The following is a 27,965-nucleotide window of genomic DNA, read 5'->3' on the forward strand; positions in this document are numbered from 1 at the left end:
GTGCCCCAGCCCTCTGGAATTTTTTTCCAAAATCATGTATTTTGCCTTGTTTACCTCTCTTCATGCCTCCAGAAGCCTCCTTAAAAACCTACCTCTTTAACCATGCCTTTGCCCACCTACCTGCCCTCCCTTTATTCCTGTTTGGGCTCCTCCTTTAACTTTTGAAAAGCACTTCTAAGATCCTGCCACATGAAGACCACTTTAGATAAATGTAAATTTTGGTTTGTTTACCCACGTCAACAACATTGAAGCATACAGTGGTGAAAAGTAAGGGGCGGTGATGAATATTGATCTTGGGTTTGTATTTCTATGTCCCAAGTGGGAGTATTTAGTCAATAAGTGAACGTGTAAATAGAGTTTCTGATAAAGCAGTTGGTACTGTGGCAATTAATGCTCTTTTTTTTAAAAGAAAAGGCAGATTAAAATCTGGTTAGGAGCATGATTGAAAGTTATAAAGGGCAGAGATAATTGAATGCAGTGTGGAACATGATGGTTCTTAAATTGCTGGAAGTACTAAAATGTGATCAAGAACGTGTAATGTGGGATGTAAGGTTGGATAGGTATTCTGGAATTTTGCTTGATAAACCTTTTTGGCAGGAAGGGAGAGACTGTGAGGAACTTTCCCTCAGGAGATTAAACAAGTTTGCTGGAGACCATGATAAAAAGAAAGACTTGCATTCATATAGAGCCTTTCATGAGCTCAGGACATCCCAAAGCACTTTACAGCCAATGAGGTACTTTTGAAGTCACCGTTGTAATGTGGGAAACGCAGCAGCCAATTTGCACACAGCAAGGTCCCACAAACAGCATTGTGATAATGATCAGAAGATCTGTTTTAGTGATGTTGGTTGGGGGATAAATATTGGCCAGGGCACTGAGGAGAACTCTCCTGCTCTTCATCGAAATATTGTCGTGGGATCTTTTGCGTCCACCTGAGAGGGCAGACGGGGCCTCAGTTTCATGTCTCATCCAAAAGACGGCACCTCCAACAGTGCAGCACTCCCTCAGTACTGCAGTCTAGATTATGTGTTCAAGTCTCGAGTGGGACTTAAACCCACGACCTTCTGACTCGGGCGAGAGCGCTGCCACTGGGCCACGGCTAACACCGCGGTGAAGGACTATGCATTTGTCTGAGGAAGGAATAGGATTCACTGGACAATTTGGCTTCACTAATTCTACTCTTCGTTCTTGTGATCTTTTGGGATGTATGTGTACATCTAGCAGAAATAATCATTAAGAGACTTCCCAGTGAACAACTTAATGACTGGAATAACTTTCACTGCCTCCTTTCGTTGCAAGCAGATTTTGAAAACCTCCGTTTTCTGAAAGTGAAGAATTTAATAAAAACTAGCAGATCCCTCATGACGTTACTTACTGTGAGTTGAAAGAGGCAGGAGAATTATACCATGCAGCGCAAAATGTATTATTCTGCCACGAAGGTGTAACCATGTGTAACCCTATATCTCTAAGTCCACAAGGTCTTCATAGAATCATAGAATGACACAGCATATGCCCTTGACAAATCAGAAATAGTATCATAGTGGTACAGCACAGAAAGAGGCCATTCGGCCCAACGTGCCTGCGCCGGCTCTTTGAAAGAGCTATCCAATTAGCCCCACTCCCCTGCACTCTCCCCATAGTCCTGTAATTTTTTCCCTTCAAGAATTTATCCAATTCCCTTTTGAAAGTTGCTATTGAATCTGCTTCCACCACCCTTTCAGGCAGAGCATTCCAGATCATAACAACTCACTGCGTTTAAAAAAAAAATTCGCACATGTCTCCTCTGGTTCTTTTGCCAATCACCTTAAATCTGTGTCCTCTCGTTACTGACCCTTCTGCCACTGGAAATAGTGGCATCCTGGCTTTTTAGAAACCAGTTGTCTTTGGGCATGTTAGAGGATATAGTCTGTCATTGGGAAATTTCTCAAACTAGAAGAAAAAGAACGGCCGCCTTTATTTTTATATTTTTTTTTAAGTGCAAAACAGAAATTTGCATGTGTTTTACCTGATATGCGACAAGTGCATTACAAAATTTGCAACACTGATCAATCTTCCATGCATTGTAGACAGAGAGTCAAGGGCAGTGCAGTATTCAGGTCATTTGGATAACTAGACTCAAATGGCGAAGGGGGGTGGGAATGGAGAGAAGAGGGGGAAGGGAGATGGAGAGAAAGTGACGAGGGGAGGAGGTGGACAGAGAGGGGTGAAGAGGAGAGGGAGGGCAATGGGGACAGGGGATAAGGAGGTAATAGGAGGATGGGAGAAGCTGTTAGGGCATGGAGATGGAGGGAGTGGATGGGAGAGAAGGGAGAGTGAAGACAATGAGACAGGGGAATGGTGATGAGGTGCAAGACGGGGTGGAGAATATTTGGGTGATTGGCAGTGATGGAGGAAGCCAGTTTCCCAGGGCAGTTTCCATGCAGCATGGACGAGAATATGCAGTGGACCAGGAGTAAATTTGCTGCAGAGTAGGGGAGAGGAGCAAGGACTGAAATGCTCCTTGTGAGGAGCTGGGGAAAGGCTGTAAAGCTTAAAAAAAAGCAGGTCAGTGTGGTGGAGGGGAGGAGGGAATGAAGAATCAGGGCTGAGGTACGTATGTATACACATGATTTTGGGGGTCTTGATGCTGCTCGGTGGGAAATGGGACTGAAGTACTGCTTAGTGCGAGGGTCAAATACTGCTTCATTGAGGGGACAGCAAGGACAAGGGTCATGGGTTACACCAGATGTTGCTCATTAGATAGGGGGTAAACTTTCTGAAAATCTTCACAGTGGTGGTGCGTAGAAGGGGGAATTCCACTCAGTGGGAAAAGGTCTAAAGTGCGGCTTAATGAGGGTGTGGGAGGAACAATATTCTGCTTAGGGTGGGGATGGGTGGATGTGGACTCTTGTTCTGCTGTCCAATCCGGTGGTTGGGAGTAACTTTCTTTTCAGTGGGGAGGGCCTTGTTTTTCTTGCACTGTGCAAATTTCACAATTATTACTGTTTCCTTTGTGCATGACTCTATCCTTTCCCTCCACCATTGGTGGCCGAGCCTTCAGCTGTCTTGGCCCTAATCTCTGGAACTTCCTTCCTAAACCTCTTTTTTTTAATCATTCATGGGATGTGGGCGTCGCTGGCGAGGCCGGCATTTATTGCCCATCCCTAATTGCCCTTGAGAAGGTGGTGGTGAGCCGCCTTCTTGAACCGCTGCAGTCCGTGTGGTGAAGGTTCTCCCACAGTGCTGTTAGGAAGGGAGTTCCAGGATTTTGACCCAGCGACGATGAAGGAACGGCAATATATTTCCAAGTTGGGATGGTGTGTGACTTGGAGGGGAACGTGTAGGTGGTGTTGTTCCCATGTACCTGCTGCACTTGTCCTTCTAGGTGGTAGAGGTCGTGGGTTTGGGAGGTGCTGTCGAAGAAGTCTTGGTGAGTTGCTGCAGTGCATCTTGTAGATGGTACACACTGCAGCTACTGTGCGCCGGTGGTGAAGGGAGTGAATGTTTAGGGTGGTGGATGGGGTGCCAATCAAGCGGGCTGCTTTGTCCTGGATGGTTTCGAGCTTCTTGAGTTGTTGGAGCTGCACTCATCCAGGCAAGTGGAGAGTATTCCACCACACTCCTCTTCATCTCTCCGCTCCTCTCTCCCTCCTTTTAAAACCTTTTCTAATCCATCTTTCTAACGAGGCTTTCAGTCACACTTCATAATCTATCCTCCATTCAGTCTCTTAACTTCTGCAAAGCCCCTTGGGAGCAAATGCATAGAACTTATAACAAGGAAACAGACAATTTCGCCCAACCAGTCCTTGTTGATGTTTACCCTCCACATGAACAAATAGTCCTAATCACATTTACCAGCCCTGGTCCCTTATCCCTTTCACCCCTTTTCCTTCATCCACCTATCCAATCTAATCTAATCTTGAATGTTGACATAGTTTCTGCCTCGGCCATTAACCCTGGAAGTGAATTCCACAGCCTTGCAATACTGTGTATAAGAAGTTTCTCCTGCCTTTTGTTCTCAATCTCTTGCATTTAATCTTGTATCTATGGCCCTTTGTTCTTGACCCCTCAACTACTGGAAACAGTTTGCTTCTATCTGCCCTGTCCCATCATTCCATAATTTTAAACACTTTTGCCATATTGCCCTATAATCTGTGTTCTAACAAAAAAGACCCAATTTTTCAAGCCTCTTTGAGTAGAGGTTTCTAACTATGTAAATGAAATTCAAGTGAAACTATCATATGGAACACCTGAACTAAGTCTTGTATGTTTTCAAATATCTCCATGGCCTTGCCCCATCCTCTCTCTGTAACCTCCTGCAGCCCGACAATCCGCCGAGATCTCTGCGCTCCTCAAATTCTCGCCTTTTGCGCATCCCTGATTTTCACCAATCCACCATTGGTGGCCGTACCTTCAGCTGTCTAGGCCCTAAGCTCTGGAATTCCTTCCCTAAATCCCTCTGCCTCGCTACCTCTCTCTCCTCCCTTAAGATGCTCCTTCAAACCTACCTCTTTGGCCAAGCTTTTGATCACCTGTCCCAATATCTCCATACGTGGCTCGGTGTCAAATTTTGTCTGATAACACTCCTGTGAAGCACCTTGGGATGTTTTATTATGTTAATGATGCTATATAAATGCAAGTTGTTGTTTAAAGTCCTTGCCTGCAGTACTTCCCTGCTGACCCTCTTGGAGCCACATCATAACTTGAGTTAATGCCTTCAGGAGAGGAAGGAAGAAAACATGAGGTAGAGGAGAAGAAATTGATCCTCAGAGTGGCACAGTGCCTCCCATGATTCTTGACGTTCTCAGTTATGCTGCTGGGGGTAGGTAGTCCAGAAAGGTACAAATCAAACAAAATTCTTGTCATGCAACTACATTAGCAATGGTATTGGTGGCAGGCAGCATTCATTAATGGAGTGTCACCCATGGCTCGCCTTGGAGTCAGAAGGTTGTGGGTTCAAATCCCACTCCAGGGACTTGAGCACAAAATCTAGGCTGACACTCCAGTGAAGTACTGAGGGAGTGCTGCATTGTCGGAGGTGCCATATTTCAGATGAGACGTTAAACCGAGGCCCGTCTGCCCTCTTGGAGGGACGTAAAAAATCCCGTGGTGCTAATTCGAAGAAGAGCAGGAGAGATCTCCCTGGTGTCCTTGCCAATATTTATGCCTCAACCAACAGCTGAAGATTATGTGGTCATTATCATTGGTTGTCACGTTTCCTACATTACAACAGTGACCAAACAAGTTCGGGACGTCCCAAAGTGCTTTTTAATGGCACTTGGAATGAAAAATTATATAGATCTTCAAAAGATATCTTTTGCATTACAAGTCTCCTGTGTACGTGCCACTCTTCCTTCCATTGGGTGTTTGCCTTGTTCATGCTGCATACTCGCATTGGAAAGTGACCTCTGACTTGATGAAACTGTCCTGTTTACACTACGGCTAACAGGTCGAAGAAAACAAATGGTGGCAGTAGAAAAATATTTCCTGTTTCCTGTCTGGCTGCACTTCATGTACATTCAGCAGGACCTGGGTGATGCAGATAGGGAGCTGAAAAAGGCTGGAGGGGATTATGTGCATGTGCTGACACACGCATGGATGTTTTCCAAAAACTTCTTTGAACTGCACCTGAAGGAGCTAAACCCTAGGTTCCTAAAAAAAAAACCTATTGAAACTGCTGGACTTGTGGCCTGTGGGGATTCTGGCTGATGGCAGCATGTTGATTAACAGTCAGCAATTGGCGCATGCAGTCAGGAGTGTCAGTGCTGGGACTCTTGACTTCATAGGATTCAGAATAAACAAAGCTGCTAAATGTTGTTCACTGTGCACTCTCCTCTACAGTGGGGGAAAATACAAATTAGTTGACTGCTTTGCTGAAAACTCTGTCTGCACTTCTCCATAAGTGCAACCCCGAGCTACCTGAGCTGTGCCACTTTTAAGTCCCCCTCCCATTCCCACTCTGAGCACTCTTGTCATTGGATGTCTTGTCACTGTATCGTTGACGCTCAATGCAAGCTTCGGGAACAATAGCTCATCTTCCTCCTAGGCCCCCTGTAACCTTTTGGTCTGAGCATTGACTTCAGTAACTTCAGACTTTAGTGATATCATTTTCAATTTCACTACTGACCCTCAGGTCTTCCATGTTTTCCATCTCTCCCATTTCCCCCAAGCTTCTTGCTTCCACAGCTATTTATGCACCTTTGTTTCTTTAACATCCTAAAGCTTTGTCTGTTACTTGACTGAGGTGATTTTTTTATATCATTCCACTCATGAATCTGATATATATCACTATCTCTCCATCAATCTCTGCATGTATCTCGGTACATGTATCTAGGTATCTCTCTACCTCTGACCACCTCTTATTTTTCCCGTTCTGAAGAAGGGTCGGCATCTAAAATGTAAATGTGTCTGTTCTTTCCCCAGTTGCTGACTGACCTGCTCTGTGTTTCCATCATTTTCTATTTTAGTTTCAGATTTCCAGCATTTGCAATATTTTGCTAAAAGGGAATTCTCTTGTAAATTCACGACGCAAGTGGGAGCATGTTAACCCGATTAGTATTTTGTTGATTTGACTCCCGTTTGCCACTTTGGACTAAGTAATGAAATCATTTTCCAGGTGAGATTTAACTAATTTAATTCACCGTTATTTGCATAACTGGAAATATATTGAGAAAATGTGTTGCTAAATTTTCCCATAGGAATGCGAGCCAGACAGGGTGTGATGTCAAGGACAGATAAGCAAATTCAGTTTTCAGGGTACTGGATTCAATGTGCTTACAATTGTTGTCATAGCAGAAGTCTTCAGTGTAGATAGCCTCCTCACTTTTCAATTCTCATTTCCAGGCTTTGAACCTGGATTTAGAAGCATGTTAATTTTCACCATGGAGTAATAGGTAAGTGGGATAGGCTCCCACTTAAAGCAGTCAATACTGGGTTGCTTTACACTTGTAATATGGAGCTGGATGAATATCTAGTTTAGAGGGTTTGAGGGTTATAAGAATAAGGGTTTGGTTTTAAGGAGCATCTTAAAGGTGGAGAGCGAGGCAGAGAGGTTTAGGGAGGGAATTCCAGAGCCTAGGGACTTGGCAGCTGAAGGCACGGCCACCAATGATGAAGCAAAGGAAATTGGGGATGCGCAAGAGGCCAGAATTGGGGGAACATAGAGATCTTGGAGAGTTGTAGAGCTGGAAGGGATCACAGAGATGGGGAGGGGCGAGGCTGTGGAGGGATTTGAACACGAGGATGAGAATTTTAAAATCGAGATGTTGCCGGACCAGGAGCCAATATAGGTCAGCGAGCACGGGTGATTGGGACTTGGTGCGAGTTAAGATATGAGCAGCAGAATTTTGGATGAGCTCAAGTTTACAGAGGACAAATTTACCATTATACATGAATGATATACAGTGGCTGTCGGCATTTCTCTCATTTTCTCTTTGGATGCCAAAAAAAATACTTACCCAAAACTAAAACTATCCCGGATTGATTTCTCAAGCTTGTAATCTCATGTTAGCTTTTAAACTGCTTGAGATTGACTGTTGCAGTTTAGGATGTCCTCTGAAGCTCCTGATCAGATTACTGCTTTGTATTCTTCTCCCAAGTGACCCACTGATTTTCTGTGTAACTAGAAAGCTGTGATCAAATTCTGTGCTGAAGAGGTGTGAAGCAAGTTTATTTTTTTGGCTTGTTCTACAGTCTGGAAGACATACCCCCCCAGATAAATGATTTGCAGGCCAAATGTGCCTGTTCTTAACGGCTCTGAGGGAAACTGTTATCCCCTTGTGATAATGAGGCAATGGGTCTCTCTGATCCTGAAAGAATTTCACAGTGTGCGAAGACATAAAGTCATAGCCGAGCTGTTTGAAGTTGAGACATTGAAGAGCCGAAAATAGCCATTGACAAGTTGCCAATGGGTTGGCCCTGCTGTGCTAGCAAGGGTGAGAGGTTGACCCTTGCACTGTAACTCCACCCCTATGGCTGGAAGACAACAGAGGCCATGGCATGACTCCAACAGTCACCTAGTGGAGCGTAACCCCTGTGCGGAGTGCCAAAAGTAATGGAAGCGGAGTATAATTGACTGATTTCCTTTACTGAATATCAAGTCTCCAGGATACCGCCTCCAATTCCTGGCTGGAAATGGGACTCCGGGGACCCCCGGTTTCTTATCGGTCTGCAACAGTCAGACAAGGCCAGGCAGCTCAGTTGAGATATTTTGACAGGGATGCAGTCGAGGGCAATGTGCAGGTACCAAAAGGTCCCGACGTGTTATACAAACGCAGCTTCCTGCCCCTGCTCCCCAAGGAGATTGACAGGTTTTTTTTTCCCCAAAAAATTCTTTTAACGCCGGATACCTTTCAACTGGTTCAGACAACTGTGAATGACAAAAACAATCTGTTCGTCAGCATCAGCTGTCTCAGATCCTTGTAAATCTCGCAAGTAACAGCGCAGCGCCTTTTTGGAGAACAAATCCAAAGTAAACAAATCCATTTAAATTGACGTGCGAAGTCTAAACAGTTTTAACAAATTCTGTCTCGTCTGAGTCTTAAAAAAGGCGCGACTTTATGTGGATATCAAAATTACATCGTGTGGTCTGATGCTTTTCGTTACCCTGTCGCTTAAAGGAAAAAGCAAGCAGTGCTGCAAAATAAGAGCGGTCACATTTAAGATGCATTCATTTTGAAAACACATTAAGTGCCTTAAATGGTATTGAGGCATTGCAGTGCAGTGACGTGGTTTCATTGAGATGTGGGTTCTATCTCCCCCCCGATTACACACCGGTTGAGTTAACATTTTCTTGCAGGTCAGTACAGTGAAGGTGCATTTTCTAGCCAAGGAGAAAAAACAAGAAAGAAAGAATTTGCATTTGCACAGCGCCTTTCACAACCTCGAGTCCCCAGAGCGCTTTACAGCCAATGAAGTACTTTTGACGTGTCGTCATTGTGGTAATGTAGGAAATGCGACAGCCAATTTATGCACAGAAAGGTCCCACAAATAGCAATGTGATAATGACGAAATAATCTGTTTCAATGATGTTGGTTGTGGGATAAATACTGGGGAGAACTCTTCTGCGCAGTAGTGCCATGGGATCTTTTATGACCACCTGAGAGGGCAGACGGGGTCTCGGTTTAACGTCTTGGCTGAAAGACGGCACCTCCAACAGTGCAGTACTCCCTCAGTACCGCGCTGGAGTGTCAGCTGAGATTATGTGCTCAAGTCTCTGGAGTGGGGCTTGAATCTGCTGATTCGGCAGCGAGAGTGCTACCACTGAGCCACAGCTGACATCTAACACCTGACATAACCATGCAAAATTTCCCCCACCCACCCCCCCTCTCCACATTCTATGGCTGGCTGAAACTTGGGAGGAGACACCCCCCTCCCCTGAGATGACCTGTTAGTTGATAAATGATACGTAATGCATGAGGGAGCCTAACTTTTTAAATAATCTTTCCCGCTATTACTGAACACTGGGGAACCATTAAAGATGAGTTTTAAACAAACTACTTGAGATTTTATTTCTGTTTATATAAATAGCTGATGCATTGTGAATAAATATACTTTACTCAACGTACACTGTGTTTAAAATTTTGAGTTACAAGTCTGGTGAGGCAAGAATCTGACACTCAACAGCTGAAATAAAAATGTTTGACCATTTCCTGGTGTATTACAGCACATTGACATTAGTTGTAATCTTCAAAAGCACAAATGATAGCATGCAGGTTTTATTTTATGAGACATAGAAGCCTTACCTGCTAGGAAGATTTACAGTACCATGGTTGCTAATGACACATGTGTTTAGTAAAAGCAAGAGTTTTAATGTGGGCTTTGTGTATCCTCTTGTAAATAAAGTCTTATCTGAAGAAAGCTGTTTTTTGCTTAATTGAAAGTGACCTTGTGATAGTCAGGAGTTTAGTGATAGGTCAGTTGTCTGGGGAAAGACAGATTATTTTTTTTCTCAAGTATTTTGGGCAAAATGGCTAACCGTTCTTGCTTCAAACAAAAACTTTTCAGCATCCTGTTAAAATTGTCCTTTTTGTTACACTGTCCTCCAAAATCCACAATGTTCATTGTCACTGATTCAGCATTGGTTCTATTTGTAAGAATTTCCAATTTGTGAGACCACTGGAGAGCTAGAAGGGGATGTTGGATGAAAATCTTATTTCTTTATTTTTACAGCTAGATGATCTGCCAAACAGGATACAGCAATTTTCTTTTATTAAACTTCACAATAAATAATAAAATTTCATAGACACCAGAGTGAGCAGAATTCCCAATTGTACATCAATTGAGGTAGCACCATCTGGCTGAATTTTTCCTGCTATGATTAATTCGGCCATTGGCTCAATAGGGCAGTACATTGACGTTCTGTGAGGAGACGAAGGATTGCAGTTGGGATTCCCCTTTGCCTGGCCAGTTGTTGACTTGTCTGTGCCATCAGGTGAAGTGAGGAGTGGAGGCCAGCACTTGAGGTTTTGTAAATGGCTTTGCAAGTTTCAAGATTCACTGGGAAAGTACCTTAAGGCTGCATTTGTCTTTATTGTACTAATGTCGTGTTGTTGCATTTAACTCTGAGGCCTGAATTATCCTTTTTTTAAATGAATGGAAGCCATGTTTTCTATTTCCCTCTTTTGTTTGGGAACAGTGCTGCAATCTGGAAAGTCTTACTGCGATCTATCTAAGAGTGCTTAACATTGGTCCAAACACTTAAGCTTTCTTTAGTATTGTTGACTTGGCCAGCAGATATATCTGTTGAAAATTAAGTATTAAGGAGTTCTCTCGATAGCAGTGATTGAATGCTCCATATGTTGTGTTACTAAACTAGACAAGAATGCTGACCTAGCTTAACTAAGCGAGAGCTGCCTGCTGTGATGCACTAAAATTTGACCAATTTCATGTGGTCTTGTTGACTTTAGACTCCACGCAACAAATCTAACCCGTGAAAAATGTACAACCCCAACTATATCCCTCAATCCTTCTCTCTCCAGAAACTCATGCTTTTGCCTTTTGAGCCAATTTACATTGTTTGCTTCATTGCCCTTCCCCAGTAGCTTATACCACAACTCATGATCTTTTGGGCAAAGAAAAAAAAGTATCATTTGACTTCCTTACCTACTCCTAACTTCATAGTTCATAATTTGTGTCCCTCAGTGCTATAGGAAACAACTACGCTGAATCAACTTTATCACTTCCCTTCATAATCTGAAAATTTCCATTAGGTCAGCTTGAAGTATTTTTCAGACTAGAACGGACCCAACTTCCTCAGCTTTTCCTCAGATCCCTGGTATCCATTAATTATCCTGGATGCTCCCAAGTGTACTGACTTAAAGAAAATATAATCTTCTCCTAATCTTGCTTTCATGTGCCAATTCACCTATTTAGTAGGCTGGGTGGTGAGGGGTGAGTAAGTGATATTTAGCCCTGGAGCTCAAGCAGTTCAATTCTTACTTAGTACTCGCCCTGAAGGTGGGGTATGACTTGAACCATGGACTTCTTTTGTGTTTTCTAACCATGCTTGCACAGTATTCAACAACATCAACAACTTGCAATTATACAGCACCTTTTAACATAGTAAAGCATCCCAGGGCACTTAACAGAAGCATTATCGAACAAAATTTGACACCGAGCCACATAGGGAGTTATTAGGACAGATGATCCAAAGCTTGGTCAAAGAGGTAGGTTTTAGGAGTGACTTAAAGGAGGAGAGAGAGACAGAGAGGTTTAGGGAGGGAATTCTAGAGCTTAGGACCTAGACAGCTGAAGGCACAGCCGCCGATGGTGGGGTGAAGGAAGTGGTGGATGTGCAAGAGGCCAGAATTGGAGGAGCGCACAGTTCTCGGAGATTCATCCACCAGGAAGTGCAATTCTACCAGGGCTGCGTATTGTACTACAGCCTGAAGATTCAACTGAGATTGGTGACTTGCACTCCCAATCCTGTATCCATCCTACAACATCCCGGCTGTAGTGCTGAAGTCTTGTGCTCCAGAACTAGCCGCATTTCTAGCCAAACTGTTCCAGCACAGCTACAACACTGACATCTACCCGACAATGTGGAAAATTGCCAGGTATGTCCTGGCCACACAAAGCTGGACAAATCCAATTCGGCCAATGACCGCCCCATCAGTCTACTCAATCATCAGCAAAGTGATGGAAGGTGTCGTCGATAGTGCTATCAAGCAGCACTTACTCACCAATAACCTGCTCACCGATGCTCAGTTTGGGTTCCGCCAGGACCACTCGGCTCCAGACCTCATTACAGCCTTGGTCCAAACATGGACAAAAGAGCTAAATTCCAGAGGTGAGGTGAGAGTGACTGCCCTTGACATCAAGGCAGCATTTGACCGAGTGTGGCACCAAGGAGCCCTAGTAAAATTGAAGTCAATGGGAATCGGGGAAAATTCTCCAGTGGCTGGAGTCATACCTAGCACAAAGGAAGATGGCAGTGGTTGTTGGAGGCCAATCATCTCAGCCCCAGGACATTGCTGCAGGAGTTCCTCAGGACAGTGTCCTAGGCCCAACCATCTTCAGCTGCTTCATCAATGACCTTCCCTCCATCATAAGGTCAGAAATGGGGATGTTCGCTGATGATTGCACAGTGTTCAGTTCCATTCGCAACCCCTCAGATAATGAAGCAGTCCGTGCCCGCATGCAGCAAGACCTGGACAACATCCAGGCTTGGGCTAATAAGTGGCAAGTAACATTTGCGCCAGATAAGTGCCAGGCAATGACCATCTCCAACAAGAGAGAGTCTAACCACCTCCCCTTGACATTCAACAGCATTACCTTCGTCGAATCCCCCACCATCAACATCCTGGGGGGTCACCATTGACCAAAACTTAACTGGATCAGCCGCACACATAGTGTGGCTACAAGAGCAGGTCAGAGGCTGGGTATTCTGTGGCGAGTGACTCACCTCCTGACTCCCCAGAGCCTTTCCGCCACTTGCCTGGATGAGTGCAGCTCCAACAACACTCAAGAAGCCCAACACCATCCAGGACAAAGCAGTCCGCTTGATTGGCACCCCATCCACCACCCTAAACATTCACTCCCTTCACCATTGGCACACATTGCTGCAGTGTGTACCATCCACAGTATGCACTGCAGCAACTCACCAAGGTTACTTCGACAGCACCTCCCAAACCCATGACCTCCACCACCTAGAAGGACAAGAGCAGCAGACACATGGGAACACCACCACCTGCACATTTCCCTCCAAGTCACACACCACCCCAACTTGGAAATATATCACTGTTCCTTCTTCGTCGCTGGGTCAAATTCCTGGAACTCCCTACCCAACAGCACTGTGGGAGAACCTTCACCACATGGACTGCAATGGTTCAAGAAGGCGGCTCACCACCACCTTCTCATGGGCAGTTAGGGATAGGCAATAAATGCTGGCCTTGCCAGTGACGCCCACATCCCATGAACGAATTTTAAAAATGCCATCTTCAGCTGACTATTACGGCTTGTGAGAGTGTGGCTTTGTTTTGTGACCGACTTCTGATTTTTCTCGCACCATCAGGTGAAATGTCTCTCCACTGCTCATTGCTGGCCCAGATTCACCTTAATCAGAATCTAATGTGGACAGAGAGACGAGGTGCCGCAGTCAGTTTGCAAGTTACACTTTCGTCTCTGTGACTTGGGTTTTAATACAGCGACACTAATGGGATCAAAGTCTCCGCTGTCTCCTCTGGCTGTATGGGTTCCATTTGAAATATGCTTGGGTCTCGATTAAAACCCAGATCACAGAGGTGAAGGCACAATGTGCATCACCTAGCCTCCCTGTTCTATTAGCACCTCCGACCATGCAGTATTGAGGGAGTGCTGCACTAAGAGTCAGCCTAGATAGTGCTCAAATCCTGGAGTGGGGGCTTGAAGCCAGAAGATGTTTTCTATATTGGGTTTATTAGTATTGAAGTGCTACAGGATGCCAACGCGCGGGGCTATTTTTTTTATTCAATCCAATTATCCTGGTGACCACCTGTAATAAATCCGACCAGTTTATCCTGAGATTGCTGCCGGCTCATGCGGGATTCATGTTTGGTATTTGTGCAAGAAAACACTTCAGCTTGATTCGCACTTAACTTTGTAGTTATATGTGGGTTGTGTTTTCTGGCAGTAGATGCACAGCATTTTAATGCTGGTATGCAGTCTTGCATCTGTCTTAAATCTTGAATGACTTCTCCTTCTAAATGCATAAACTCTGTTTCACATAGATCTGTGTTTAACAGTTTATCTTTGCAATTAGTATCTGTAAATTAAGCTTGGCTCTTCGCCAGCCAGAAAAGCTTTCGAATTCTCTATTTTTCTCCCTGATGACTGGTGGCTATCGTATTAAACCAGAGAAACTGTCAATAATACCCACTAAACTCCCCTGCTTGGTAAAGCCCTTGCATTTATATAGCGCCTTTTAACGTAGTAAAACGTATACTCTCAATTGACGGAGAAATACTATAAAGCCACAGTCTTCGTTACCGTACTAATGTTGTGATGTAATCAACTCTCAGAAGTGAGTTACCTTTTTTTAAAATGAGCAGAAGCCATTTTTATATTTCTCTTTTTCGTTTAGAAGCAGTACTGCAATGTAGAAAGTCTTATTACATAGAATTACATAGAAATTACAGAACAGAAGCGGGCCATTTGGCTCATCTGGTCCATGCCAGTGTTTCTGCTCCACATGAGCCCCCTCCCACCTAATACGATCTATCCAAGAGCATATTTGACATTGGTGCAAACGTTTAAGCTTTCTTTGGTATTGTTGACTTGGCCAGCAGATGTATCTGTTGAAAATGGAGAACTGAAGAGTTCTGTTGCTATCCTAGCAGTTGTTTTACTAAGCTACACAAACTAGTTGGTACCTATCTGTGATGAGCTAAGAGATCTCAACCAGAATGTCACTAGGGCTTATACAATTGGCATTAGTGTCCCTGGGGTAGAAGGGGGGGAAAGCAGCCGGGGTCGTGCTGCTCATAGTTACTTGAAAGTTCATATGTGAGGACAGATCTGTTTGTTATTCTCCTTGTAATCTTGCCTAGGTATTATGATGGTTTCATTCTTGGGTATCTTTTATTCTCTCTTGTGGTTATAAAAATCTGTTACCACAATTTAGAAATTTTAGAAATTGCAAACTTAATAATAAAACAAAACTGTTTTTTGAATCGGGCTTAAGAAAGAAAGAAAGACTTGTGTTTATTTAGCATCTTTCGCAACCTCAGGATGTCCCAAAGTGCTTTACAGCCAATGAAGTACGTTTGAAGTGTAGTCAATGTTGTAATGTAGGAAATGTGGCAGGCAATTTGCACACAGCAAGGTCCCACAAACAGCAATGTGATAATGTCCAGATAGTCTCATTTTTTAGTGATGTTGGTTGAGGGATAAATATTGGCCAGGACACTGCTCTTCTTCGAATAGTGTCGTGCCATCGTTCACATCCACCTGAGAAGGCAGACGGGGCCTCTGTTTACCGTCTCATCCAAAAGACGACACCTCCAACAGTGCAGCACTCCCTCAGTATTGCACTAGAGCGTCGGCCTAGATTATGTGCTCAAGTCTCTGGAGTGGGACATGAGCCCACAACCTTGGAATGAAAGTGCAACCAAATCTATGTTCTCAGCACAAGCTTAAAATTTTAAAACCAGCAGGCTGGGTGCCTATCCTTGAAATCTCTCAAAGTCGTGACAGTAAACTGTAGGGTTGATATTAGTTCTGTAGTTACCTGATGGATTTATTTTGTTTCAGAAGGGGGAACAGATCTGTAATCTCCCAGCAGACGATAAAAAGGAACACCTGACCTTCGAGATCCCACTCAACGACTCTGGCTCTGCTGGATTGGGCATCAGCCTTAAAGGGAACAAATCCAAAGAGACTGGGGCTGACCTCGGCATATTCATCAAAGCCATTCTTCATGGAGGGGCAGCTTTCAAGGTAATGCAGTTGGCTGGAGATTAATTTTTTTTTATTCGTTCATGGGATGTGGGCATCGCTGGCAAGGCTAGCTTTTATTGCCCATCCCTAATTGCCCTTGAGAAGGTGGTGGTGAGCTGCCTTCTTGAACCGCTGCAGTCCGTGTGGTGAAGGTTCTCCCACAGTGCTGTTAGGTAGGGAATTCCAGGATTTTGACCCAGCGACAATGAAGGAACGGTGATATATTTCCAAGTCGGGATGGTGTGTGACTTGGAGGGGAACGTGCAGGTGGTGGTGTTCCCATGTGTCTGCTGCTCTTGTCCTTCTAGGTGGTAGAGATCACGTGTTTGGGAGGTGCTGTCGAAGAAGCCTTGGCGAGTTGCTGCAGTGCATCCTGTGGATGGTACACACTGCAGCCACAGTGCGCCAGTGGTGAAGGGAGTGAATGTTTAGGGTGGTGGATGGGGTACCAATCAAGCGGGCTGCTTTGTCCTGGATGGTGTTGGGCTTCTTGAGTGTTGTTGGAGCTGCACTCATCCAGGCAAATGGAGAGTATTCCATCACACTCCTGACTTGTGCCTTGTAGATGGCGGAAAGGCTTTGGGGAGTCAGGAGGTGAGTCACTCGCCGCAGAATACCCAGCCTCTGACCTGCTCTTGTAGCCACAGTATTTATGTGGCTGGTCCAGTTAAGTTTCTGGTCAGCGGTGACCCCCAGGATGTTGATGGTGAGGTATTCAACAATGGTAATGCTGTTGAATATCAAGGGGAGGTGGTTGGACTCTCTCTTGTTGGAGATGGTCATTGCCTGGCACTTGTCTGGCACGAATGTTACTTGCCACTTATCAGCCCAAGCCTGGATGTTGTCCAGATCTTGCTGCATGCGGGCACGGACTGCTTCATCATCTGAGGGGTTCCAAATGGAACTGAACACTGTGCAATCATCAGCGAACATCCCCATTTCTGACCTTATGCTGGAGGGGAAGGTCATTGATGAAGCAGCTGAAGATGGTTTGGCCTAGGACACTACCCTGAGGAACTCCTGCAGCAATGTCCTGGGGCTGAGATGATTGGCCTCCAACAACCACTACCATCTTCTTTTGTGCTAGGTATGACTCCAGCCACTGGAGAGTTTTCCCCCTGATTCCCATTGACTTCAATTTTACTAGGGCTCCTTGGTGCCACACTCGGTCAAATGCTGCCTTGATGTCAAGGGCAGTCACTCTCACCTCACCTCTGGAATTCAGCTCTTTTGTCCATGTTTGGACCAAGGCTGTAATGAGGTCTGGAGCCGAACGGTCCTGGTGGAACCCAAACTGAGCATCAATGGATATCCTGGAATTTGTCTTGATGATCTTTTGGGGATCAGGAAATATTTACTGAAGCAGTTTTCTTCATGACATTTACAGGGTAGGATGGAGGCCATTTTTGGATATATCATACATGGTCTGTGGAAGGAATGGGAATGGTCCAGCAACACCCCGAATTTCAGATTCTCATCCTTGTTTTCAAATCCCTTAATGGACTCGCTGCTCCCTATCTCTGTAACCTCTTCCAACCCTTCGAGAACTCTGCATTCCTCCAATTCTGGCCCCTTGTGCAACCCTGATTTCCTTTGCTCCACCAGTGATGGCCATGCCTTCAGCTGTCTGGGCCCTAAGATCTGGAATTCCCTCCCTAAACTTTTCCGTCTCTTCAGCTGTCTCTCCCCCTTCAAGATGCTCCGTAAAACCTACCTCTTCGTCCAAGCTTTTGGTCACCTGTCCTAATATCTCGTTATGTAGCCCGGTGTCATATTTTGTTTGATCACGCTCCTGTAAAGGGTTTGGGACATTTTTATAACATTAAAGGCGCTATATAAATTCAAGTTGTTGTTGAATTGAGCTGGAAATTCAGGGACAAAATTATTGCCACATGGATTTGGTATAATTCCTTTTTCAGGATGGGCGCCTACGGACGAACGATCAGCTGATTGCAGTGAATGGCGAGCAACTGCTGGAGAAATCTAACCATGAGGCCTTGGAAACATTACGACGATCCATGTCAATGGAGGGAAACATCCGTGGAATGATCCAGGTGATGGTGGCCAGGAGGATGGAGAAACACCAAGAGGTAGGCTCTTGACTTGAATGTACACAGCAAATGCTCTTCCTGATCGCTCTTACTTTTAAAGGCGTTATAGAAACATAGAAAATAGGAGCAAGAGTAGGCCATTCGGCCCTTCGGGCCTGCTCCGCCATTCAAAATGATCATGGCTGATCGTCTAACTCAGTACCCTGTTCCCGCTTTTTCCCCATATTCCTTGATCCCTTTAGCATTAAGAAATATATCTATCTCCTTGGTGCCACACTCGGTCAAATGCTGCCTTGATGTCAAGGGCAGTCACTCTCACCTCACCTCTGGAATTCAGCTCTTTTGTCCATGTTTGGACCAAGGCTGTAATGAGGTCTAATGACTTGGCCTCCACTGTCTTCTGTGGTAGAGAATTCCATAGGTTCACCACCCTCTGAGTGAAGAAATTTCTCCTCATCTCGGTTCTAAATCATACCCGTATCCTGAGACTGTGACCCCTGGTTCCGGACTCCCCAGCCATCGGGGACATCCTCCCTGCATCTAGTCTGTCTAGTCCTGTTAGAATTTTATATGTTTCGATGAGATCACCTTTCATTCTTTTAAACTCTAGTGAATATAGGCCTTGTCGACCCAATCTCTCCTCATATGTCAGTCCTGCCATCCCAGGAATCAGTCTGGTAAACCTTCGTTGCACTCCCTCCATGGCAAGGACGTCCTTCCTCAGATAAGGAGACCAAAACTGCGCACGATGCTCCAGATGTGGTCTCACCAAGGCCCTGTATAACTGCAGTAAGACATCCGTGCTCCTGTACTCAAATCCTCTTGCAATGAAGGCCAACATACCATTCGCCTTCCTAACTGCCTGCTGCACCTGAATGCTTGCTTTCAGCGACTGATGTGCAAGGACACCCAGGTCTCGTTGCACCTCCCCTTGTATAAATGCAAGTTGTTTTTAATCGTGTATTCGCCCTATTGTCTCAAGATCATCCGCAGTAAAACGCGTGAGGGTCAACTCAAGACCGTTTACTGTACATACCCCACCCCACACAGGCTCCCCACATTTCACCCCTCTGGACAATTGAGGATTGATGTGACATATTTTAAAAAGTTGTATCGAGATGCTCACTCATTAGATAGTGAGAGATGGCACTGTCCTGGGAGCAGGAGGTGACGTCAACGCAGTGAAAGACCTTCCTAGAAACCAGAATCCATGTAGTGCGAATTGGCCTGGTCCACCTGGCAACAACAAAAATTGATTGGTGGAGATGGCACCTTGGGACAGGGGCTTAGGTAGGGGGTAAACTAAAGTGCTGCATGTAAATACGTGGTTTTTTTTTAAAACAGCATTTACTTCATAGTTTAAATGTCATAATCTTATACTGGGGATAATTATTTTCAAGCCACTGCTCACTCCTGGCTCAGTAGAATGAACAGGTGTTTGGCGAGGTACAATAAATTAAATTGCAGCTTAAAAAACCTTTTTCAAATGATTCACGTCTTCATGGTGTTGATGTTTCAATTGGGGTGCTGTAGTACATTATTATCATTTTAATATTTTGTTGCGTTATCTAATTTCTCCAGATGTAATAACCATTCTCCTTTCTAGTTGATAACTCCTGGATTCCAATTTTTTTTTAAATGGAAACTTGAGCCAAAAATCTAATCGCAGAGATTTTTGTTTTGTTTTGATAGTATTTTATAGTCCGGACCATGTTGGTCTGTATGCACCTGTGACTTTTCATTTATTGCATTTTCTGCATTAAGGAGTGAATATAAAAGTTCTTTTTTTATATCAAGCACGTATTTTTATGTCCGATGGTCAGTTCGTCAGATGGCGGTGGCGTCGGGGGAGCAAACTGCAACCTTTTATAGTTACGTCACAAGCTCCGTCTGTGAAGCTTACACCATTAAACAATCTTTTACGGTTTTATTGGTTTAGACAGTAATGCAAAGGGCAGTGACTGATCTGTTCTACAAGCCAGATACTTTAATTAGGGCGAGTACCGATTTGCCGCTATCGTATTGATTCGTGTAATTTATCAGAGAATGATGAGGAATTTTAAGTGAGTGTGCTCTTGCTTGGCTCTGCACATTTCCATTCTCCCATTGGGCAGCGTTTTAATTTAGTAATAGTTTGCCTTAATGGAATAAAAGCCTTTGGAAAAGATGCTTTAACTTGTTCAGTGTTCTTATTTAGTAGACAAATTTCATTTTTTTTTCTCCCTCTTAACGTAATGAGCCTTCTGTCTCCCAGCAAACAGGGAATTACAAATTGGAAAGACAATACTTATTGCTCGGGATTGCTTGGAAGTATCTGAACACCATTTAAAGGAGTAATGTTTTAATTTGGCAGAGCTGCTGGTGGAATTGCTAATGTTGTGATTCTGCCACTAACAATCTGGTTAAATTATTATTTTTTAAACTAGCTATAATAGCTGGTGCTCCTGCTGCCCCCATGCTTTGCTGAGATGATGCTCAGTTGCATTAACCCAACCATCTGGGGGAGTCATTTTCCATAAGGCAGGCCTCCCCAGGGTGCAAAGTGCCATTGAGTGCACACAGATTGCCATGCATGCTCCCTATCACCAGCCTGGTATCTTTATCAATCGAAAGGGATTTCACTCCCTCAACGTACAGCTGGTTGGGACCACAGATCTAAGCCCGCTATCCTGGCAGCATTCATGACTCTCTCATCCTGTGCCGGTTCTCTCTGCCGCCTTTATTCCAACCAGGCCCGCAAATTACAGGCTGTCTATTGGGCAACAACGGCTATCCTCTCCAGACGTGGCTCATGACTCCTGTTAGGAACCTGTGCACAGCTGGAGAACAGGCCTACAATGACAGTCATGCTGCCACAAGATGCATCATCGAGCAAACAATCGACGTGCTCAAATAACGCTTCCTATTCCTGGGCTGTTCTGGAGGAGCTTTGCAGTACATTCCTTAGCGGGTAACCAGATTTGTGGTCATCTGTTGCATGCTCCACGGCTTCGCCATTATGGGGGACCAGCCTTTACCACCAGCTAGGAAGAGCCAAGAGCTGCAGGAGGAGGAGTTGGCCTCTCATTCTTCACTCTCAATAAGCTCTAAACTCTGCTACGTCTATCCTGCCTTGCACCAATCCCTGATTGCACAACACTCATGTAATCATTGACTGATGACCTCATCGCCCCCAATATGTTAAATATAAAATCCTTGTTCTCACACATAAATTCCATCTCTCCTTGTTTAAAAAAAAGTACTGCACAAAACCCATTCCTTTGGCCAAGCTTTTGGTCACTCCTCTTACACTCTAATTTTCCTGGCTCAGCAACCTAGTTCCATACACCTATCTGTGAAACACCTTGGGACATTTCTTTTTACGTTGAAGGCACTATATAAACGCAAGTAGTAGTTGTTTATCAAATACTTTGTTTGCCCATATTTAACATTTGACCCCATTTAGATCCAAGCTGGCACATACGTCACTTCTTGCAATAATCTGCTTCATTACAACAATTTACCAGTAACAGAATGAAACTTCACATTTCAGACAAGTCTGCACATCACAACTTAAACCAACAGGAAACTGTACAATAGAAATATTTTTAGAATAATAAAAATATGAACAAATGTTGAGGTGAACAGATTATTGCCTAAGGAGGCTTTGGCTGGCTTTGGTATTTGGGTTGTTTCTTAGATAGCAGAAACTATTCTTTCTTTAAATACAGCAGCAACTACAACTCGCATTTATATAGCGAGTTTAACGTAGAAAAATGTCCTAAAGCACTTTACAGGAGTGTAAATCAGACAAAATTTGACACCGAGCCACAAAGAGATATTAGGACACGTGACCAAAACCTTGGTCGAAGAGGTAGATTTTAAAGAGCATCTTAAATGAGGAGTGAGAGGTTTAGGGAAAGAATTCCAGAGCTTAGGGCCTATACAGCCCAGACAGCAGTGCACCAAAATAGCAACAAGAAGTTAAGCTTATTGATGCTGGTGGATTCATCTCTGGCCTTGAAGCCATGAACTATTTCCCTAGGAATATTAGAAACTTGGAATACTGTCTTTTTTTTACTTTATTTTCCCTTCTGATTTCTATCGTTTGGAAATCTTCCTGCTTCTGTCATCTCTGCACTGCAAAATCCCTGTGCTGCTCTGGAGGTTAAATAACTGAAACCTTCCCAGTGCTGAATTTCCTCTGCAGCTTTGAAAAATGTGTCCTTGATTTCTCTATCAAGCAAAAAAAAAAGTTGTAAAATTTAAGCCGTAAATATAATGAAGTAGAGGTGAAAGAATGCAATGGACCATTGAATCAGATTCCTTGGAATAAAGTGAAAAATGGGATACTTTCATTTCTAGCTCAGATCTTGCTAATGTAGTCACTAAATGAGGTAATAAGCAGCGTCTAATGGATTCACTGGAATTACCTATCATCGCGAAGAGCAGTAAGTCTTTATGACACGCAACCTTGAGCTGCTTTTCTGTTGGTGCCATTTCGATTCATGTGGGTCTACGGATCCGTTCCTGGGAGAGGGAAGCAGGATTTAGCACTGAAAAACGGTAGGCGTTGGTCTCCTGGGAAATTAATTAAAATAGCACCAATTTGCTTTACTTTTCACCGAAGGGAGCCATAAATTTTGCCAATTGACACCAAAAAAAACAGGTATTATTGATAAATCCGACTTTATAGTGGTGGGAATTTTATACAGTACAAATAATTTCTGCCCCATCCCCCCCACCCATAAACTGCTGCAGAATATTGCTTGTTAATCTTGCCGTAAAAGCAACACAGTTGCTAATTCTTGTATGGATGTGGTGTGCACCAAGGGTTACTGGCAAGGCTAGTGGTTTCTGCGAAAGATGGGCGGAATTATGGAACATGTGCCCCAGCTAGGAAGAATAAAGAGGTCACATATTGCTTGAATAATAAGGGTCTGAATGGGATAGAGGAGCAAAGGGACCTTGGGGTACAGATATACAAATCACTAAAAGTAGCTTCACAGGTTAATATGCCAATTTTTAAAAAGCAAACCAAGCACTGAGGTTCAGCTCTAGAGGGATAGAATTGAGAAGCAGCAAAGTTATGTTAAACTTGTATAGAATCTTGGTTAGACCACACTTGGAGTACTGTGCACAATTCTGGTCTCCATTTATAAAAAAAGATATAGAGGCACTGGAGAAGGTGCAAAAAAGATTCACAAGGATGATACCAAAACTGAGAGGATATTCTTGTCAGGAAAGGCTAGACAGGCTGGGGCCCTTTTCTCTAGAAAAGAGAAGGCTGAGAGGTGACCTGATAGAGGTCTTTAAGATTATGAAAGGGTTTGACAGGGTAGATGTGGAGAAAATGTTTCAACTTGTGGGGAACTCCAAAAGTAGGGGCCATAAATATAAGATAGTCACTAATAAATCCAATAGCGAATTCAGGAGGAACTTCTTTACCCAGAGTGGTTAGAATGTGGAACTTGCTACCACAAGGAGTAGTTGAGGCGAATAGTATAGATGCATTTAAGGAGAAGCTAAATAAGTAGATAAGGGAGAAAGGAATAGAAGGTTATACTGATAGAATTTGATGAGGTAGGGTGGGAGGAGGCTTGTGTGAAGCACAAACATTGGCATGGACCAGTTGGGCCGAATGGCCTGTTTCTGTGCTGTTAAATCTATGTAATTCTTTTTAGGTTTCACTAGTGAGGATGATCTCATATAACTTGCAGGTGGCAGAGTTATGAGGGTGTTGTGTGGGTGGTATTTCCCAGTGAAATGCTTGCTTATTGGCATATCATCTATTTATGCTGCAAGGCTGCCAACCATTTAGCTACCAAAGTTCAGAAGTATACAGATTTTGTTGCTTGAAATACTTGAGGCTGGTAAGTTGCGTAGGGTTTTCGCAAAGATGTTGCTGTGATGATACAGCAATTACCATAACGTCATTAGTGAATTGTTTCCCTTCTATGGTGTAGCTTCTAAAGACACTGCCTGGGGGGTGGTACCGAAGCATGCAGACTGGGAAGGTCCCAGTTCAGTTCCCGGTCATACCGAGATAACTGATCTCAAGCATGGTGTCACGAGGAATGCTGCTGTTTGCCTCTGGGCTTCGTAAGCGAAAAGGTCAGCCAGAGTTACTGTCTGGGCTGCCACATGAAGACTGGGTGATGCTGACTGCCAATGCCCATGCAACCATACCCGATCACATGTTACCGCCTTCAGGAGAGACAAGACGGAAATTGTGGGGGTTGGAGGAAAGGGAGAAGAAAATTGCAAGCGGTAATGCTTCAATGCGATAAAAATATTCCAGAAAGGCTTTCGCAAAGGAATCCCCAACAAGACTGATACAGAAGAGTGAAGTCGCACACAGCATCTTAACTTTCAATGAGATCTGACCGTTGGACTGGATGTTTTTCTTCATTTAAAAGAAAAAAATTCCCTTTTTATTCAACCAGAGGACACAGATTTAAGATAATTGGCAAAAAATCCAGGGAGGTGGTATTTTTTTTTTAGTCAGCGAATTGTTATGATCTGGAATGCACATCCTGAAAGGATGGTGAAAGCAGATTCAATAGTAACTTTCCAAAGGGAACTGGATATATACTAAAATGAGACATTTTCAAGGCTGTGGAAGAAGAGCAGGGGAGTGGGACTAATTGGTAACTCTTTCAGAGAGCCAGCACAGTCAAGATGAGCCGATGGGCGGCCTCCTCCTGTGCTGCAAGATTCTATTTTCAACATCTTTTCTGACCTCGTGCTTCGTTCCCAGCATTCCAGCAGCAACACCCGTGAATAATCACTTGGGCGTGGACCACGATGTTTTTGACCAAGTGATTGTGGGTTGAACTGAAGGTCACCCGTGTGACCGAGCTTTATGTTTATTGACCAGTGATGGAACAGGACAAAAGTTTTGATTATTGGGTAGTGGGAATAACTGGAATAATTTTTTTTTAAACTCACTTGAGAACCTTGCGATGGATCATAATTGGTCACACAGTGCTTGTGCTTAGTTTTAAAATAAAAGAAAAGCTAATTCTTTCCTGTTCCCTGGAGTTAGCTCCTCATTCTAACGTGTCCTGGTGTGTTTAGTCTTTGATATAAGCAAATTGTTTATGCCTCCCTCTCTTATAGCAAAATCTCATAAAACACATTGACCCAGAGTTTGCTGGAGTGGGGCATCTTGCGGTGAGCGGTGTGGGTTAGATTTTATCGCTTACCCTTCAGTTCCAATTAATTGTGTGCTGCAAATTGCTGGAAATGTGAGCAACAGGGCACCTGGGACCTTGGTGAATGATGCAACCAGCAGTGTATCTCCTTAACGATGAAATTTAAGGATAGAGAAAGGAACAGAGTTAACGACAGAGAAGGCAATAGGGTTAATTGGTGTCAAATTAGATACAGAAATAGAGAGGGGGGAAAGGAAGGTTGGATTAAGAGCGAGAGAAAAAGGAGACACAGGAAAAGTAAGAAGAAAAAATTCAAAATTTAAAACAAATCTCTAAGAACAATTTACAAACTGCAGGAGTGAGACTGCACAGTTTCAGTTGTTCCCTTTCTGGGCTGGAGAGGTTGAGTGACATTGCAGGAGCATAAATCTCTTCATTAATAGGGGCCTTATGCCATTAAATACCAACCTTAACTTTCTCCGGCGAGTTTAATTTGTATTTACAGCGCAAATGCAGCAATTTCTTGACTCACGGTGAGGTTGAGGGTGAACTCCGGTTTTCACCAGGCTGACGGGGGAGCGGCGCAAATCGGCCAGCAAGCTCTGACCCATTCTAACACTCACTGCTTGGGAGTAAGTGCGATGAATGGTAGATATTGCTGTGGGTTGGTCTCTGGTATGTATCTCTTTGTTTTTTTTATTTCCAATGGTCTGCCAGTTTTGAGCTGAATAGGACTCGTCCATGGAGCTCTGTAGGTGCTTCGTGTGGGGTCTGACCAGCAAAGCAGACGTACTTCAGTGATGTCAGCCAGGGTGATTGGCACAGAGTGAAAATACCAGAGTTTTTAAATTGGCAATAAAAGCTGAGTTTAATGATCCTTATAGGCTGGAGAGAATATGCAGAATCCTTGTAAAACTGAATTAATTGACTCTGTTTGGGTACATGTGAATTCAGATAACTTCAGTCGAAGTTAATGTAGTGTCGTTTTTTTTTAATACTACAGATGAATTGCCACTTTTCACCAACCCCCCGCAGCCATTGATTTGTGCTTGGGGTATAACTCCATCAGTGCCGGTAGCCTCTGATAACCTGCTCAAATGGCAGCTTTGCATCTGTCAGACCAGAAATTGAATTACAGCAGGTTATTAAACGAAGGGCGTCATGATGGGAGTGGGCCTAAGGAATTTATTTATATGCCAAATCAAGAAAACTAGGAGATTGCGACTGAGAGATAAATGTAATTTATACCGATTAGTGGTAATTAACGGGATTTGTTGGCACTTGGCATCAACCTGGTTGACACATGCACAAGGAAACAGATCAATTTAACTGAGTAGAGAGATATGGATTCAATTCCAAAGCAAGAGGACTATAAAGCGGGTTTAATAATGTTGTTGTGACGCTGGCTCCCGCTGATTGGTCCTTGTATAATCTTGTACACCAAATTAAACTTGCAGGACTCCACCTGAGAGGGCAGACGGGACCTCGGTTTAATATCTCATCCAAAAGACGGCACCTCCGACAGTGCAGCACCCCCTCAGAATTGCACTGGAGTGTTAGCCTGGATTGTGTGCTCAAATCTCTGGAGTGGGACTTGAGCCCACAACCTTCTGACACAGAGGCGAGAGTGCTACCAATTGAGCCACAGCTGACTCAGCGGTTTGGCTCCAGGTCTGTGCTGAGGTAGTTGATCTCAACTGGGACAGAAATTGTGATATTCCCCCCGCCCCGGGTCGGGAAAGGGAAATCGATTAAAATTCCCACTAATTGTAACGCAGTGACACCGATGTGAAAATTGGTGAGCATTGGTGAGGGATTGGACATAGCTGATTGAATGAATTGCTGACATTCACTGTCTAGGTTCACACGCAAAAAATGGCCGTTCAGGTGAGGTAGCAGAGGTTTGCTAGCACCTGCAGTGGTCCAGGCTTTCCAGCTACACACTCACCAACCTGGGATTCTCCGTCCATTAAAGTGTCCGAATCTTCAGAAGAGCACGAGGAAGCAAGTAGAAAAAATTTCTTAAAATAAAAATGAACTGGGATTTCCTTGTCATGTTTCATGAGAGTGCGTGCCTCCCTGTTGAGATTAACTTAAGACGTATCGCTGTACCAGCACGTAGGGGGAGTGAGGATCAAGAGAGGACACGCTCAGCAATGCATTGAATGACATTCTTGAAGAGATTTTTTAAAACATTTCTTGAGTTCTTGAATCCAACAGTCAGCAATCTGGTCTTAAAAATTGCCATGGAAACGCAATGCTATCTGCTTGATAAAGTGAGCTCCAGGTGTCTCAGCCTTTTGGGGGCTTCTCCTGACTTTGAAAAATGGCACTCTTGGTCCGTATGCTGTTGTAATTTATCAGTTGCCAAATTTTTACATTATGAATGTTGGATACAAGAAAGGTTTAGTCAGAAAGACAGCAATGTTGAGTAAACATTTGCTCTACGTGAGTTGATTAAAGCCTGACAAATGTGTTTTGTGTTTTCAGGATCGTCTGGAGGTTGGTGGTGTGCAGACACACAACGCTCGCAGCAGTAATGGTGCCAGCCAGTGGCGTACCCAATCACCTAGTGCCCGAGAGAGGGTGACAACAGGTAATTTATTTAACCAATGGGGTAAATTATGCATAGGCTAGGCTTGTATTCCCTTGAGTATAGAAGATTACGGGATGATCTACTTGAGGTGTTTAAAGGATTTGATAGTTTCTCTCTATCCACCCTATTTCTCTGGTGAGGGAGTCCAATTGAAATTAGAGTTGGGTCATTCAGGGGTGATGTCAGGAAGCACTTCTTCACACAAAGGGGAGTGGAAATCTGGAACCCTCTTCCCCCATTTCAAAACTGAGATTGATAGATTTTTGATAGGTAAGGTATTAAGGGTTA

At 44.0% G+C, this 27,965-nt stretch overlaps 1 protein-coding gene across 3 annotated transcripts in view; it reads left to right on the forward strand.

Moving 5' to 3' along the window:
• LOC137323945 (partitioning defective 3 homolog B-like) overlaps positions 1-27,965 on the forward strand; it is a 750,054-nt gene that overhangs the window by 346,420 nt on the left and 375,669 nt on the right. For all 3 annotated transcript variants that reach the window (XM_067988088.1, XM_067988089.1, XM_067988092.1), the window contains 3 exons: positions 15,709-15,894; positions 17,814-17,984; positions 27,572-27,677. In XM_067988088.1, coding sequence (XP_067844189.1) covers positions 15,709-15,894; positions 17,814-17,984; positions 27,572-27,677 — 463 coding nt within the window. The remainder of the gene's footprint in view (positions 1-15,708; positions 15,895-17,813; positions 17,985-27,571; positions 27,678-27,965) is intronic.

The sequence above is a fragment of the Heptranchias perlo genome, chromosome 7 (assembly GCF_035084215.1).
Source record: "Heptranchias perlo isolate sHepPer1 chromosome 7, sHepPer1.hap1, whole genome shotgun sequence".
NCBI classification, from domain to species: Eukaryota; Metazoa; Chordata; class Chondrichthyes; order Hexanchiformes; family Hexanchidae; genus Heptranchias; species Heptranchias perlo.